The sequence below is a fragment of the Nothobranchius furzeri genome, chromosome 14, assembly GCF_043380555.1.
Source record: "Nothobranchius furzeri strain GRZ-AD chromosome 14, NfurGRZ-RIMD1, whole genome shotgun sequence".
Classification (NCBI taxonomy): domain Eukaryota; kingdom Metazoa; phylum Chordata; class Actinopteri; order Cyprinodontiformes; family Nothobranchiidae; genus Nothobranchius; species Nothobranchius furzeri.
The window spans coordinates 59830717-59844570 of NC_091754.1; the positions used below are offsets into that span (position 1 = coordinate 59830717).

Sequence of the window (13854 nt, forward strand, 5' to 3'; positions counted from 1 at the left end):
TCGAACCTGCAACCTTCAGATTACGGGGCAAGCACTTAACTCCTGTGCCACCGTCACCAGATGCACAGCTCTGCTGATCAAGATATTAGCAATACAAGATCTTAAAAGGAGCCATTTTCACTTCCTGCTAAGAGCCTTTCTGCTATTTTCTGTTTTCATAATCAGTTTTTTAAACATTCAAATTACTAATTATGCATAAAACATCAAGATGTAGAGAAAAGATAATGAAGTCTCAGTGTCAGAATACTAAATCTGAAAGATAACCTAACTTTTTCCTCTACCATGCAGATGAACCTCTTCACCTAAGGGTTAGAGAAAACAGCGGAGAGGAGGGTTGGATGGAGGGCCTGGTTAAACAAGATGCAACAAATGAACCATACCCTTATCCAGCAACCTTATCTTAAGCCACCTTCCCATTTGTACCTGACAAAGCTCAGCTATGTTTGGCTTATTCTCTTCGTTTCTTTTTTCCCTACAAGGAATTTTCTGTCGGCTCTAGTTGAAGCATTACTCCGATTCCTTTATCCCTGATCCAGAGAGGAGCTTCTTTGAACTGAAAGCTGTTGTCTTCCTTTACACCGAGACGTGGACCAGCAGACAGGAATGCTCGTACCGTCAGGTCCCTCGTGGCTAATAATAAATGAAGCTACAGCGTCTGTTCACAGAGCTCTGGGTTCTGGAGCCTGCTCGCCTGTTTCCTGTTCTTTTATTGTAATCACTTCATTTAAATAGTGATTATTCTAGTAGATTACTTCTGATTATAACGGTGGCCCAACTGGCTCCGCAGGGACGGGCTTATTACTGGGTGGGTCTGGTGTGGGCTGGGAAGTGAACCAGCAACCTTTTTAGTGAAAGGAGAGACCTCCAGTAGCTGTGAGAGTCAGTAGTTACTCAGCTCACTGCGAGGAAACACACCGTACTCTGGTGATGACTGCTAATACCTAAAGGAGTTTGTCTGCTAGCAGGCACACACACACACACACACACACACACACACACACACACACACACACACACACACACACACACACACACACACACGTGTGTGTGTTCAGATGTGATTCTGTGTGTTTGCGCATTACGCTGCATTTTTTAATTACTCAGATCAGGGCCAGGGTTTTGCCTCCAGCAGGGAAAGCAGAAGGTGGGAGGTCTGTGGCGTGTTGTTGTTGGCCCACACACACACACACACACACACACACACACACACACACACACACACACACACACACACTCTCAGTCTTGCTTTAATAGGGCCACTTATGAGTTTCAAATGAAACTGCCCTCTAACCTGATGTCAGGGGACACACACACTTCAGACTGCTGCTCCCCCCGTCGCTGCTGATGGTCTCACATTTAGAGCTTTGTCTAACACTCACTGCCCGGTATCTAAACCTTCAGGGATCGGACGTTTTCCCCCCATGAGCCCCCGTGCCCAGAACTCAAACACACACAGTACTGGGCACGAGGCTAGGCAGGTGTAGAAGACGCGTGCTGCGAGGTAGGGGTGCTTTGTCTGCTCTTCCAGGGCTTTTCAGCTCACAAGCTGGTCGGAGAAGAATGTAATTAGTATTCAGTGTGAGGAGTTCAAAAAGTGCTGGTCAAGCTCTTTAGAGAAGAACACAGAAACGAGGAAAGTCAAATCGCCTTTCTCCCATTTTGTGGTCTCCAGCAGAACCAGCAACTCAGATATGATAGAAACCAGTAAAACCAGTTGCACCCATCCACTGTCTGATCCAGAATTGGGGTCTCATTTATCAAACATGGTGTAGAATCCTTACTAAAGCCGTACTTAAGCTCAGCAAAAAAAAAAAAAGTACTCACGCCAAATAGGTTTGTGATCTATCAAACATGGAGGACACACAGCTGCACGCAATCTCCGCTTCATAAATCAGAAACTATCTAGAATGTTTCTCAGCGGCATTTTAGTCACATCCCACCCTCACCACGCCCACTTACTGCCATAAATGGTCAATGCAAAGTGCCTTGTGGATCTCATGCATATACATAAGCTGGCTGTTGCAGAGCTCCACCAATGACATGGCGACCGTAGATCGAGGCAGATCAAGGATGCGTAATTTCACAGAAGCAGAAGTTGAGGTACCTGTGGGTGAGGTGGAGAAATGAAAGGAAGTGCTTTTGCAAAACAAATGAGAGAAAATCCACGGAGTGGCACAGCGTTGCTGAAGCCGTCAATGCTGAGTTCTTCAGAGAGATCTGTGGCGGATATAAAAAAATGATCCAATCGGGATTCACTCTCCAGACTCCCGGGTGAAAGTCACGTGCGCTAACCAGTCAGCCAAACGGAGATCTCCCTTGTCCAAGTAGCCAGGGTGCATCATCAATCAGGTCACAGTGACAGGACACACACACACACACGCACGCACACACACGCGCACACACACACACACACTGTCACAGACGCATGATGTTCTGTCTCAATCTGTCCCCCTGCTGATATTCTGCATTCCGTATTCTGCGCTTCAGGCTCTGTGTGTGTGTGTGGGGGGGGGTGGGGGGTGGGGGGGGGTGGGGCGTCTTGTTCTGTGTGAACAGGAAGCAGTACAAGTGATAATGCTGCAGGATTTCATAATTGTATCTTCTCAGCAGCAGCACTGCAGGTGCTCTCCATGTCCAACATGTGTGTAAGCCAGGTCCTTAGTCAACTTAAAGTTGTGCACATTTTTCCGCTACGTTTTCTTTCATAAATCCCAAAGTTTGCATGGAAAGTTGCTTACGCAGTTTTCCGACCCCGTTTTGTGCGTAAGCAGGCTTTATAAATGAGGCCGCAGGACTTTATGGAAAACTTTCATCCACAAAAGAGGATGTTGTGGAAACAAGGCCAGCTGAACAAGTGAAGAACTGGATTGAGTCCAACCTACAGTAGCTAGCATAGCATAGACCCATTTGTTCCGCTAAAGCCTGGAGAATCACCACAGTAGTGAGTCTGCAGGAAACCGTGGAGCTTTCCTTAGTTGTGTTCCACTCAAACCGATTATTACATCTTTAAACTTCAGGGAAAGGTTTATTGACCCCCAAGCCAGAAACGCCAGTAAACAAGGCAATCCGTTGTTGAAGAAGGCAAAAATAAATCCTTTTTCTAAATAAAAGAATTAGCTCCTAATTCTAATAAAACTCAATTCCAAATAGTCCAAATTGATGTAAAAGCCATTTCAAACGAGCTGCCACCATCTTGTTCCACTCCGTCGCATCATCCCGCCCACCAAACTAATAGAGTGCATTGATTGGCCCACAAAGCAGATAGAGCACTGTGATTGGCCAGCCAGAATGCTGCGCAGAGTTTCCAATGGAGCGTTCCTAGACCAAACTTTGCAAAGCAAGAATTTGGTCTAGTTCACAAGGAAACAACCCCACCTTACAGCCAGAAGTCACGAAGAACCATTTTTAGCATAAAGAACATGGATTTCACCCACAGACTAGCTCTCTACACCATCTAGTGGATCTGATATGTTCACCCAGACCAAAGGAGTCGAGCCAGAAACGGCAGTAGATGATCCTTGTTTAGCTCTAGGGATGGGTACCTTTGACATTTGAATCGATTCGGTACTAATTCCTGGTACCTAGGAATCGATACCGGTATTAAAAAACACAATTATGAATTTTAAAATGGTGTGATTTAAAATGGACACATAAAAAAACATGCATGTTCCGCTGTGAGTGTCCAGAGAACAAACCTAACTACTCCTCCTCATCTTTCTGTAGTTGTCATCCCTCCCTTTGACTCTTGGAGTCTGGGACATTTAGTACTGTCTGCAGGGGCTTAGAGACCAAAAACATCCTAGAGTAAAGGGAGAATGAACACAAAAGTACCGTTTTCTTTCTTTGCTCCTTATCCTAGATGTGAAGCTTCATTTTGCTTTAGGACTCTTGTTTTAATATTTGATCAAAGAACAAAATACTTCCACCCAGCTTAAACTAGAGCAGATTTTAGCTCAGATAATCTGGTTCATCTGAACCCGGAACAATCTCCTTTCCAGGGACTTGATCTTAGTTCTGGACCTGGAAGTCCTCCAGAGCTCCTCTGGTTCAGTGTCACCTGATTGATAAATCTGTTTGTGTTCTGATTACTGGTGTTATGCTTTATTATGTGTTAAGGAGCATAATTGTGTGTTCAGTCTCAGATAGCTGCAAGCCCACCCCTTTCTTTCTTTCTTTGGGTTAAAGTCAGCTGGTGAAGCACATGGTGTTTTGCTTTGTGAATCAGTCCATGCGGGTGGAAGTAAAGCAGCAAAGATGATCTTTTTGCCCAGTAACTTTTACTTCCTTTCTTCTTTAAATGTTTCATTTTGCTTTAGCTGTCTTTAGGTCCGAGACCGTGTTCTTGAGTCGGAAAAGGGTTGCCTTCTCCAGGTCAGGGGTGAGGTCCTCCCCCACGTTTTAAGTATCTCACAGTTTCGTTCATGAGTGAGATGTTTGAATGCTTCGCTTGTTACCGTTAGGGATGGGTACCTTTGATGAATCGATTCGGTACTAATTCCCGGTAGCCAGGAATCGATAGCGGTACTTAACGGTACCAATTTTAGATACTTTTGAGTGTTTACTATTTTAATTCTCTTTTATAATTAAATATATATTTTTCTCAATATATAACCGTATTTGATAAATATCACGATAAATAACATACAACTGTTTGTATTTTAACATCGTCCTTGTAGTTTTATAAGCTGATAATTAAACTGAAGCAAACATCTTTACTGTGAACTAAATTTACTGTGTACCTTCATTCCTTTTGCCGTCCCTTTTCTTTGATTTTTCCTACTGGGAAGTTAGGATTTCCGAGGAGAAAGCGAACGCACCATTAGCTGATAACAACGGTGGCAATGGAAGCTAACATATCAAGCTAATGTTATCTTAAACAGTTTATTTAGCTGCTGGAGCAGATTAAAACGATGATGCCTCACACTTAGATCGTTGTCGCTGGTTTCATCTTCACCCAATCACCCGTCGCATTTAGTAAAGTGAAGCCAAACTTTAGAGCGCGTTCATGTTCTTCTAGTCGGAAATTCGGAGTTCCGAGGAGATAACGAACACACCATTAGCGGAACGGAAGCTAACATATCAAGCTAACGTTATCTTAAACATTTTATTTACCTTTCCACGCTGTCGTTCTTTTTTTAAAACACAGAAACAGTTTCGTTACCTGTTTTGTCGCTACGTTTCGTCTACAGTGTGGATAATGCACCCAGTGATGTGCAGCTGGAACTCACTGACCTGCATTCTGATGCAGTACTGGCAGAGCACTTAAAGTCAGGATCTCTGCTGGTTTTCCACTCTTCTCTTAAGGAGGAGAACTTTCCAAACCTGAGGAGACATGCTCAGAAGATGTTGGTTCTCTTCGGCTCTACCTACATTTGTGAACAAGCCTTTTTAATGATGAAGTTTACAAAATCCAGGTATAGATCCTCTCTCACTGATGATCATTGGTCAGCTGTGCTTCGCATCTCCACCTCAGACATTCAACCTGACTCTGATGCTCTCGTTAAAGCCCAGCAGAGACTAGATTTCTCTCACTGAATAAGAAAAAAATTTCTTAAAAACACAAAATATGGTGTTTGGACCACAAATGTAGGCAACTAGCAGTGAACTGGGACACTTTTTTTTAAACCTCTTTCTCAAGATCACAGTTCAGTGATTTTATTTTACAGACAATACTGTGTGTCTGTAGAACGCTAAGAACCTCTTTCCAACAATATTTGAAACTCAAAATGTGTTTTGGAGTGAATGTGACTGAAACTGTTAACTAATATAAGTCACAAATGTTTAACAAAAACCAAATGCGCACTTTGTTTACCATTGCCTTGGGAAATTTGAATAAATCACATGTTTGTAAGCCAACCTCACTTTTTCCTTTTTGCTCATTTATAACATATAGTCTACTCTTACCAGCTTGAAAAAACAATGGTATTTACTGCTTTTTATAAAGAAATACCATTAATTTTATGCATAGTTGACTTCAGCCTTTTGGCCTGGCCCTCCACAATATTTTCTGTTTCTCATGTGGCCCCATGGAAAAAATAATTGCCCACCCCTGGTGTAAACTCTTCTGCTACTGCCATTCCTGGAGCTGGATTATTTTTCTACACCAGCTGTTTACTCCATGGCTCATAAAATAATCATCAGCACTTGACTAAATTATGCTTTACTTTAAAAAAAAATTTTTTTTTTACAATCACCTGATAAAACTGTGACAGAATAGTTGGATATGAAATCACCAACATTTCACTACTTTTATCCCCCTCATAACCAGCGTTATGAAGCTGAGGAGAAAGAAATTAGAAATCCAGACGTTCCGTTAGTGATCCGCTAAAGGTCAAGGGACACAAGAAGGAAAAGGGCAGGACCAGATAAGTGACTATTATAGTGGTTTCTTCACCAAGTAAGACCAGTTTCTGTTACCGCTACCAGCTCGCTGTCGGACTGGGTCAAATAATTGTATTCTGCCTGGACAGAATATTCTAGTTGGCAATAGGAATAGCGTTTAGAAGCAACATATTGATTTTGTGATCGCTGTAGTTTTGATGACCTTTAGATAACTTGATGATGTTTATTCTATTTGTTGTTTAAATTCCTTTGGTCCATGATGCATTAACAGGAAGACACGTATCTATCGTCTGTCAGGTTACAAATCGATTGGAAACTTGTAAACAACTCTTAATGAAGTACCAGGCAGAGCGTAATACTGTGTACCGCAGTATACTTAGAGAAAGGCTTTAATGCTAGTGGAACAAGCCCAACCCTACTATAAATACATTTGTTTTAGCGCGTATGTATTTAGTAGCTTTTAGGTGTTTTTGTATACTGGAAACTGTTGGTTGCATTGTGTGGGTTAAAACCAGTGCAGTAATCCAGTGTCCTACTTCAGATTCAAGACTGCATTTGTGTTTAAAGGAACACCCCACTGAGAAAGGATTGTGTGTTATTATGAAGCACTGAGCACTCGATTAGGGCTCAGATCAAAAAGAAGGCTTTTTCTCTCATGTATGGTGAAAATGATTGAGTGTGACCAATTCAGACACGACCTTTGATTCGTTCTGTGATTTTCCCACTTCCACCATTCCAAGGCTCACATACAGTGGTGGTATATTAGTAATAATGCAGCTCGTTTGGGGTGATTCCTTGTTCTCAATCACGAAAGGTTTCAAACCTGATTTTCATGAATTTGTTGGAAAGTGGGACATTTTTGTGTTATTCCTCTTCTTTGTTCATTTAGCACGAAAAACCTTAATAGGCTGTTATTTTATTGTTGTTGCTGATTGATTTGTTTCTGTTTGGACCTGAGATGGGCCAGCCACCTGTCCCCGCCTCTTTCCTGCTGGAGTTTGACACCAGCTCGCCACAAATCTAATGAAGAAGTGGTTTAGGTTGCTGATTTAGGAATTTTAAACCAAATTAACGAAGGCACCACATTTCTGGACATTGGTTTGATCTGTGACAGGTCTGAATTAGGGCTGGGCGATATATCGATATTTTTAAACAAGATATAAGATGACTTTATATCTTTCTATCGATATAACTGGTCAAACTGCAATGCTAGCGATTAGCTGCTATGCTAGCGACATGTTGCTCCGTCTCTAAGCGGTTATTACGTGTATTCTCACAAGTTTGCTCAGTCTGAGAGCCTCTGGATAAATGTGCTGCTGGAATCTTTGCATTTGGCTTCCTGGTTTTTAGTTATTTGGGGACATTCAACGCCAACGGCGTTCTGTTTTCCATCCTTCTTGTGTAGAGAGACGAGCCAAACCCCTCCCTCCCCCTCCCTCCGCTGTGTAATCAGGAACATCTACGGATAGCCGGAGTGGCCAAATCACCTCAAACATATTGTAAGGGTTTGAATACTAAACTATAGGGTAAACGCTTTATTTTGAAGGCGAGCTCAACGGGTGAGAAATATTGTTCCGTTCCGTTTTTTTTCCCGCTCTGGTTAGCTATGCTAGTACATACTCGGTGTGCAAACATCAGATGTGGTCTGAAAGTAAACGAGAGTAAACTAGAAAATGAGGAATTTCTGTGATGGAGTTTATTTCGGAAGCCTGTTGTGTTTGCTCTCATCGTTTTTGTTATGTAAGCTTCTAATGAATCCATCTATGACGAGTACACTAACCTTTTTCCTTGTTTTGTGCAACATTAAGGACGATTGGACTGTAGTTTGGCTCCACTCCGGAAAATGGTCAGATCAGTTCAGCTCCAGACGAAACCACTAGTGTTTATGTGTAAATGCTGTTGTTGCTGCCAAATTCAAATAGATCATCTTTGAGGTTTTTATCTGGTTGTTTACAAAACTACACAGCAAAGCATCATTTGATGTTTTTATGTACATTTTTCAAATGAACACATACGCTGTGTAAAAAGTACATTTAAAACCAACCAAACACACAAACGTATCACACAGCTTAGTCTTTATGGTAACCAGTCACTCTTTGTTCCATACATGTAATTTATTTTTCATATCAAGTCCAGAGAACAATATTGACTTTGGCAAACTGAAACAAACAGAAAGAAAACAACAATAATGGGTAAAAGTAGCCATTATAAATCTAATTGGCTGTTTTTATAGGCGCCCCTTTGTGTGTGGGGATGTTTGTTCTTCTGTGTCCTTTCAGCTTCATAATTCTTCAAGTTTTAACATTTTTGCTTTGATCAGGATTCATCATTTTAGGAAGGAACAAACAGAAATCACACATCTTAGATTTTGCATCTGATCCCAACATCGTTCCCCAGAAAACTTTAAAGAACGGAAACGTGGTGCAACAAGTAACATTTTATATATAGACCATATATATGTACCTTCTCCTGAATGTTTACGTGTCTGAGTCTCTGACGTCCGTAATGGTTTTCTGATGATGGTTTTTATTGTTGGTGACTTCCTTAATGATTTTTGATGCCCTCTCTCTGACACTCGTCAGTTTGGTTTGAACATTTGAACCCATGTGGCACAAAGAAATCTAAAGTCTCACAAAAAGAGCTTCCTGACTCTGACCATGCCGTTACTAAATATCTGCTCATACTGGCTACCGTTCAACATTGCACATGTGCTCCACTTCAACCAAACCACCCTGTCTTCTCCTGTTTTCCATCACATGTCCAGAACGCACTGCACAACCCTGTTAGGGTCCGACTGGGTTGGCCATCACAAACATTCAGATACACATCCAGTCTATGCTCCATCAGCTCCCATTAGCATTATTCATTGGCTTCCATTATCCAACATGCAGTGTGATCTTGTCTTTCAGAAATAGATGGGCTTATATATTCCATCACGGCCTCCTCTCCATTTTATAATCCATATCGACTCGAATGCGACCCCAATATTTTTCTTGTAATAACGTCCGTGCTCCATTTGCTTTTTTTCTTTCTCCAGCCTGTATTGATCGATCGTGTCCGGTGCGCCAGCGTTTGTATTTATACTCCCATAATCCTCAGGCACAGCTGGCCAAAATCCTGGTCCAGACACAGAGGAGACATGCGTCACATTCATTGCATTTGAGACTCGAGTGTTTCGAAGCGGTCACGGGGTCAAAGTCAAAAGCTTAAATAAAGTCTTGCTTTTCCATCCAAACATATTTTTTTCTCACCGTTTTGTGAAGGTTTACTCCATTATTACCAGTGGCGATGTGGTTTTTGATCCAGGATCAGTCCTGATGATGGCGTGTTGTTGGCCGAGTGGTTCTGTTTTGTACGGGCTTTACTGAGATCCGGGCTGAGCTCCGACTCTGCCATGTAACCTTTGTTCTGATGCCTTATTCATGGTCTCTTTCCTTTATCTCTTGTGACTACAATCCACCTAGAATGAAGGTATCTGCTTTTGTCTGAGTTTTAATTTACTTTTCTATCTTTTTTCTGTGCTTATAACTAAACCTGAATTGGGAATTTCACTTATAGTTTCTTTTTTTTTAGTCCTGCTTTTTCTGGACTTTCCCAAATGTGCCAGGTTGACACCTCTACTTCATTCTGAAGTATCTTTGCTGCCGTTTTATTCTCAGCCTCTTTAGTTTCACCTCTGCGTTCCTTCCTCAGTCAATATCCCATCCAGACCATCCGCTCAGAGCTCTTCGTTCCTCTGTTAGTATTCTGCTCCACACCTACTACACAACACTTTCCTCTAGATTCTCAGCGCTGCCCTTCTCTCTGTTCCTGTCTTTTGTTTTCCCAGTTGTAATCCCAGTGTTTGAGTTGGAGTTAGTGGTGTTGTAAGCATGGATGTATCCCCGTTGGAAGTCCTGGCCCCCAAAGCCCCCGCCGCTCTCCGCCTCGTCGCTGGTCGTTGAAGTTGTGCTTGTGGTCGAAGCGCACTGCACCAGCATCCCGTGAAGCGACTGGCTCCGTCTCGTCCAGATCACGCTCAGCCGCTTGGCGTAATTTACAGCGCCGTAGCGCCTGGCAACTGTTGCTGCCGCATCGGTTGCCAGGGCAACAGAGGAACCCATGTCCAGTGAGTGTCGCCGTTTGCCAACTGTCCCACAGGCGGAGCTTAGAGGGGATCCAGGGCTCTGATAAGCCTGGGAGGAGTTCCATTTGTCCCTACCTCTGGGTGTGATTCTCCAGTCCAACAGCTCGGAGTCTCTCAGGGGTGCAGCCAGAGAAAAACTGGCTCGATTTGTCAGTTCTTGCTCCAGACGGGGATTTGGGCGGTCCCTGGTACGTGACTGTCGGGGCAGTGTGGATGGAGGAGAAGGGGAGTAGTAAAGAGGAGTTCGGTCACTCTCTAGGTTTTGCGGCAATGCCTTTCTTTGTCTGACTACCAATGCCATCTCACTTCCTGACCCCGTTGTTGTGGAAACCACCCCTCCTGCTGAGAGAAACTGCTCCAGATTGACCTTGGGCTTTGGCCTGGGCTTTGGGGGCAATTTTGGAGGCAGAGGAGAAGCAGAATCTCCTGCATCTTTCTCCTTGTCCTTTTCTTTCCCCGCCTCCCCTCTTTTGGAGGGCAGCCCATTGGGCAGGACCACCATCATCACGTCTCCAGAACCATTTGATTGGTAGCAGCCACCGCCGTTCCCCCCTTTGTCGCCACCTCCCACTCCTCCACCCTGACAACAGGCCCCGCCTCCTGCCTCTGTGTTGCCACTGTGGCAGATCATGTGGTCTCCATGATTGCAGACGCGGTGGCGAACCATGAGCGCCACGGTAAACACGAGCAGAGTGACCACAACAACACCGCCAACCAGTATGGTGAGTGTCCCGCCCAAGAAGTGGGCTTGAAGAGAGCGGCACGCTGGGTAAACATCCTTGGTGGAGAACGTTGTACAGCCTAGGATTTTTGTTGCTGCTAACGATGTGAGTGAGTCATCAAAGATGGCCAGCACACAAAGGTTATAGTCCACACCCGAAACCAGGTTCTTCAACAGGAAACGGTCACTGGTGGAAGGCAGGATCCTAAAAGAGACAGAGAAAAGTTCTGGTTAGTTACTCTACACTGAGGTGTACACAGAGCTAAATGGGTAGTACGTTGTAGCGAGGCCTACGTTTTTAGACTACTCTCACTGTGGAGCTCAGAGACTCCGATGAAGCGGAGGAAATGGTGAGTGAAAGGATGGTTGGCTAGAAAAAGCACAGGATGGGTACTGAAGGAGGGGGAGGGAGGAAAATGAGGCTATTGATGAGGAGTGCACCAAGGAGACGTTAAAAGAGAAGTCTGTCTGCTCATTTAGAGAGCAGTTGGTGTGTATAAAGAATGTGTGATCATTCTCAAACCCCTGCAGGAGATCGGCATGACACCGTTTTCTCCACCATGTAAAGGTGGCCATTTTAGATGGGATGTTAAGGGTTTGGATTCTGACAGAGATAAAAATAAAAAAAGGAACTCAAATCTAAACTTTGCTGTGGGTTTGATTGCGGGTGGTTTTGTCAGTAATCAGTGCTCGTGTGGGATAATGAAGGGAGGAGTGTGATGAATGTGTCCTCATTGTAAGTGTTTCAGCAGCTGTTAGGACACACAAGTAGGCAAGAGGTGAACTACGTCAGAAGAGGGTGTAACAATAAAAGGTGATGAGAAAACCGTTAGCCTCAGTGGGTGAATCTTTCTGTGTATTCTGTTTAATATGAGGGTTTTTGATGATGCCCATCTCGAGTGTTTGATTGGTTTGTGTTTGTGCTTTGCTGCTTCAGCCCTCACATGTGCGGTAGATTTATTTGTGTGTTTTTGAGTTTTTTCCCCTCCTCTGCAGGAGAAAAGCTTATCTGTTTAAGTATTTCTAGCCACTCTGCTCCCCTCAGACTTGAAATGCCATCACGGATGACTCAGACATCCAGGGAGCTTCTCCTCAATGCTCCCCGACCTAACTCTGTTTAAAATGCATCCAAAATAAAGACACCGAGGTCTACAGCTCTTTTTCTTTGGCTTGAAATGGGGTGTAATTACTGTCACATAATCAAGTTTTACAAATGAAACGTCCTGATTGACAAATCTCATGCATATTTATGGCGGTGTTGATGGGATGGTGGGATTAGATGTTTAATAATGCACAGTTAGCTGGGAAATCAGAGGCACCTACTTTCAGGCAAGCTGCAGGGCAGACCCATAGATTTTTAGTCATGGTATTTCTGAGTCAGACTATCGATTACAGCCTTTCACGGACTTCTCAAGGCTTAAAAGTTAAGAAAACTGGCAGTTTCTGACCCGATACCCAGGATAGCAACTCTAGTGCACAATGCCGAAGAACATATTTCTGTGCATTCTAACAGAAAAAGTAATTAGGACACATATTCTCTTTCAGATCATCCTTAATCAGTGGTCATTATGTTTCCATAGACTGTATTTTGTACAGACTTTTGCCCGTTAACCTCTGTGTCAGCAGTAAGTTGATTGTTACCATGGCAAAATCTCATTATTGGGCTCAACAGTGCAGTCGCTTTAGAAAAGGTAATATCCAAACTTGAACTCTATATTACCTCTGAACTTTTATGTATTTGCTTACCCAAGTATTAGCAACATTTCCATAAAAATGATTATGCTGAATCTGTTTAAATGTTAAAACTCACAATACCAGAACAAAATCGCCGATTTAAAATGTTTAAGTTGGCGTGATACACCCATTTGTTTTAATTTCTAGATTAATCCAAATTTCATTCAGGTGACTTTGGTTTTCAAATGGTGATCAACCCCTCCTTGGTAGTTTAAGCTTTCTTTTAGCACCCCCTAGTGTCCGTTATTAATTCAATGTCGTAAAATCAAAACTCTCTCTTTGCTGTGTGTTTGTCTTTTTAACACCTTAATCTAATAACTCAGTTGTCTCCTCCATCTTCATCAGTGTCTACAGGAGCGATTCATCACCAAATCAAACCGATAAGCCGTGTTCACGATCTAAAACATGCAGGAAACGTGCGGGAAGCACACTAGAGCGCTAGCATGTCAGTCCCACTTTACTGTTGACTAACAGGGACCGGTCTGGATACTCTGAAGTTGCAAGTGCCGTATTCTCGCCACCGTGGGCAGTGACATTTTATTAATCCTTGAAAGGGTCATTTTAGCACATACTGACGCAGGGAAATTATTTCAGAATATGAAAAAGTGTTCTGTTGTGCCTCTAAAGCAGAGGCCCACAGCTAAGAGTAAATTGCATTTCTCACACAAAGTCAACCCATGGACGTATATTCTAATCCAGGGGTAGGCAACCCTGGTCCTAGAGAGCCGCAGTCCTGCATGTTTTCCAGCCACGCACGAACTTGCAGCATCTAATTGGCTGAACACACCTGACCCAGGTAATCAACAGCAGGAACAATAAAGATAGTTGGAAAACAAGCAGGCTCTCTAGGACCAAGGTTGCCTACCCCTGGTCTAATCTGTCGGCTTTGGCAACACAAAATAAAAGACTCAAGGCCAATCAGTCACACCTC

The 13854-nt window shown here is 43.3% G+C and overlaps 2 protein-coding genes across 4 annotated transcripts in view; one reads left to right on the plus strand and one right to left on the minus strand.

Moving 5' to 3' along the window:
• pcxb (pyruvate carboxylase b) overlaps nt 1–13854 on the plus strand; it is a 471382-nt gene that overhangs the window by 281434 nt on the left and 176094 nt on the right. The gene's annotated exons all lie outside the window — the stretch shown is intronic.
• The window catches only part of LOC107380951 (leucine-rich repeat and fibronectin type-III domain-containing protein 4), a 43858-nt gene continuing 38317 nt past the window's right edge, over nt 8314–13854 (minus strand). For both annotated transcript variants that reach the window (XM_015952375.3, XM_015952376.3), the window contains exon 8: nt 8314–11394. In XM_015952375.3, coding sequence (XP_015807861.3) covers nt 10104–11394 — 1291 coding nt within the window. In that variant the 3' untranslated portion in view covers nt 8314–10103. The remainder of the gene's footprint in view (nt 11395–13854) is intronic.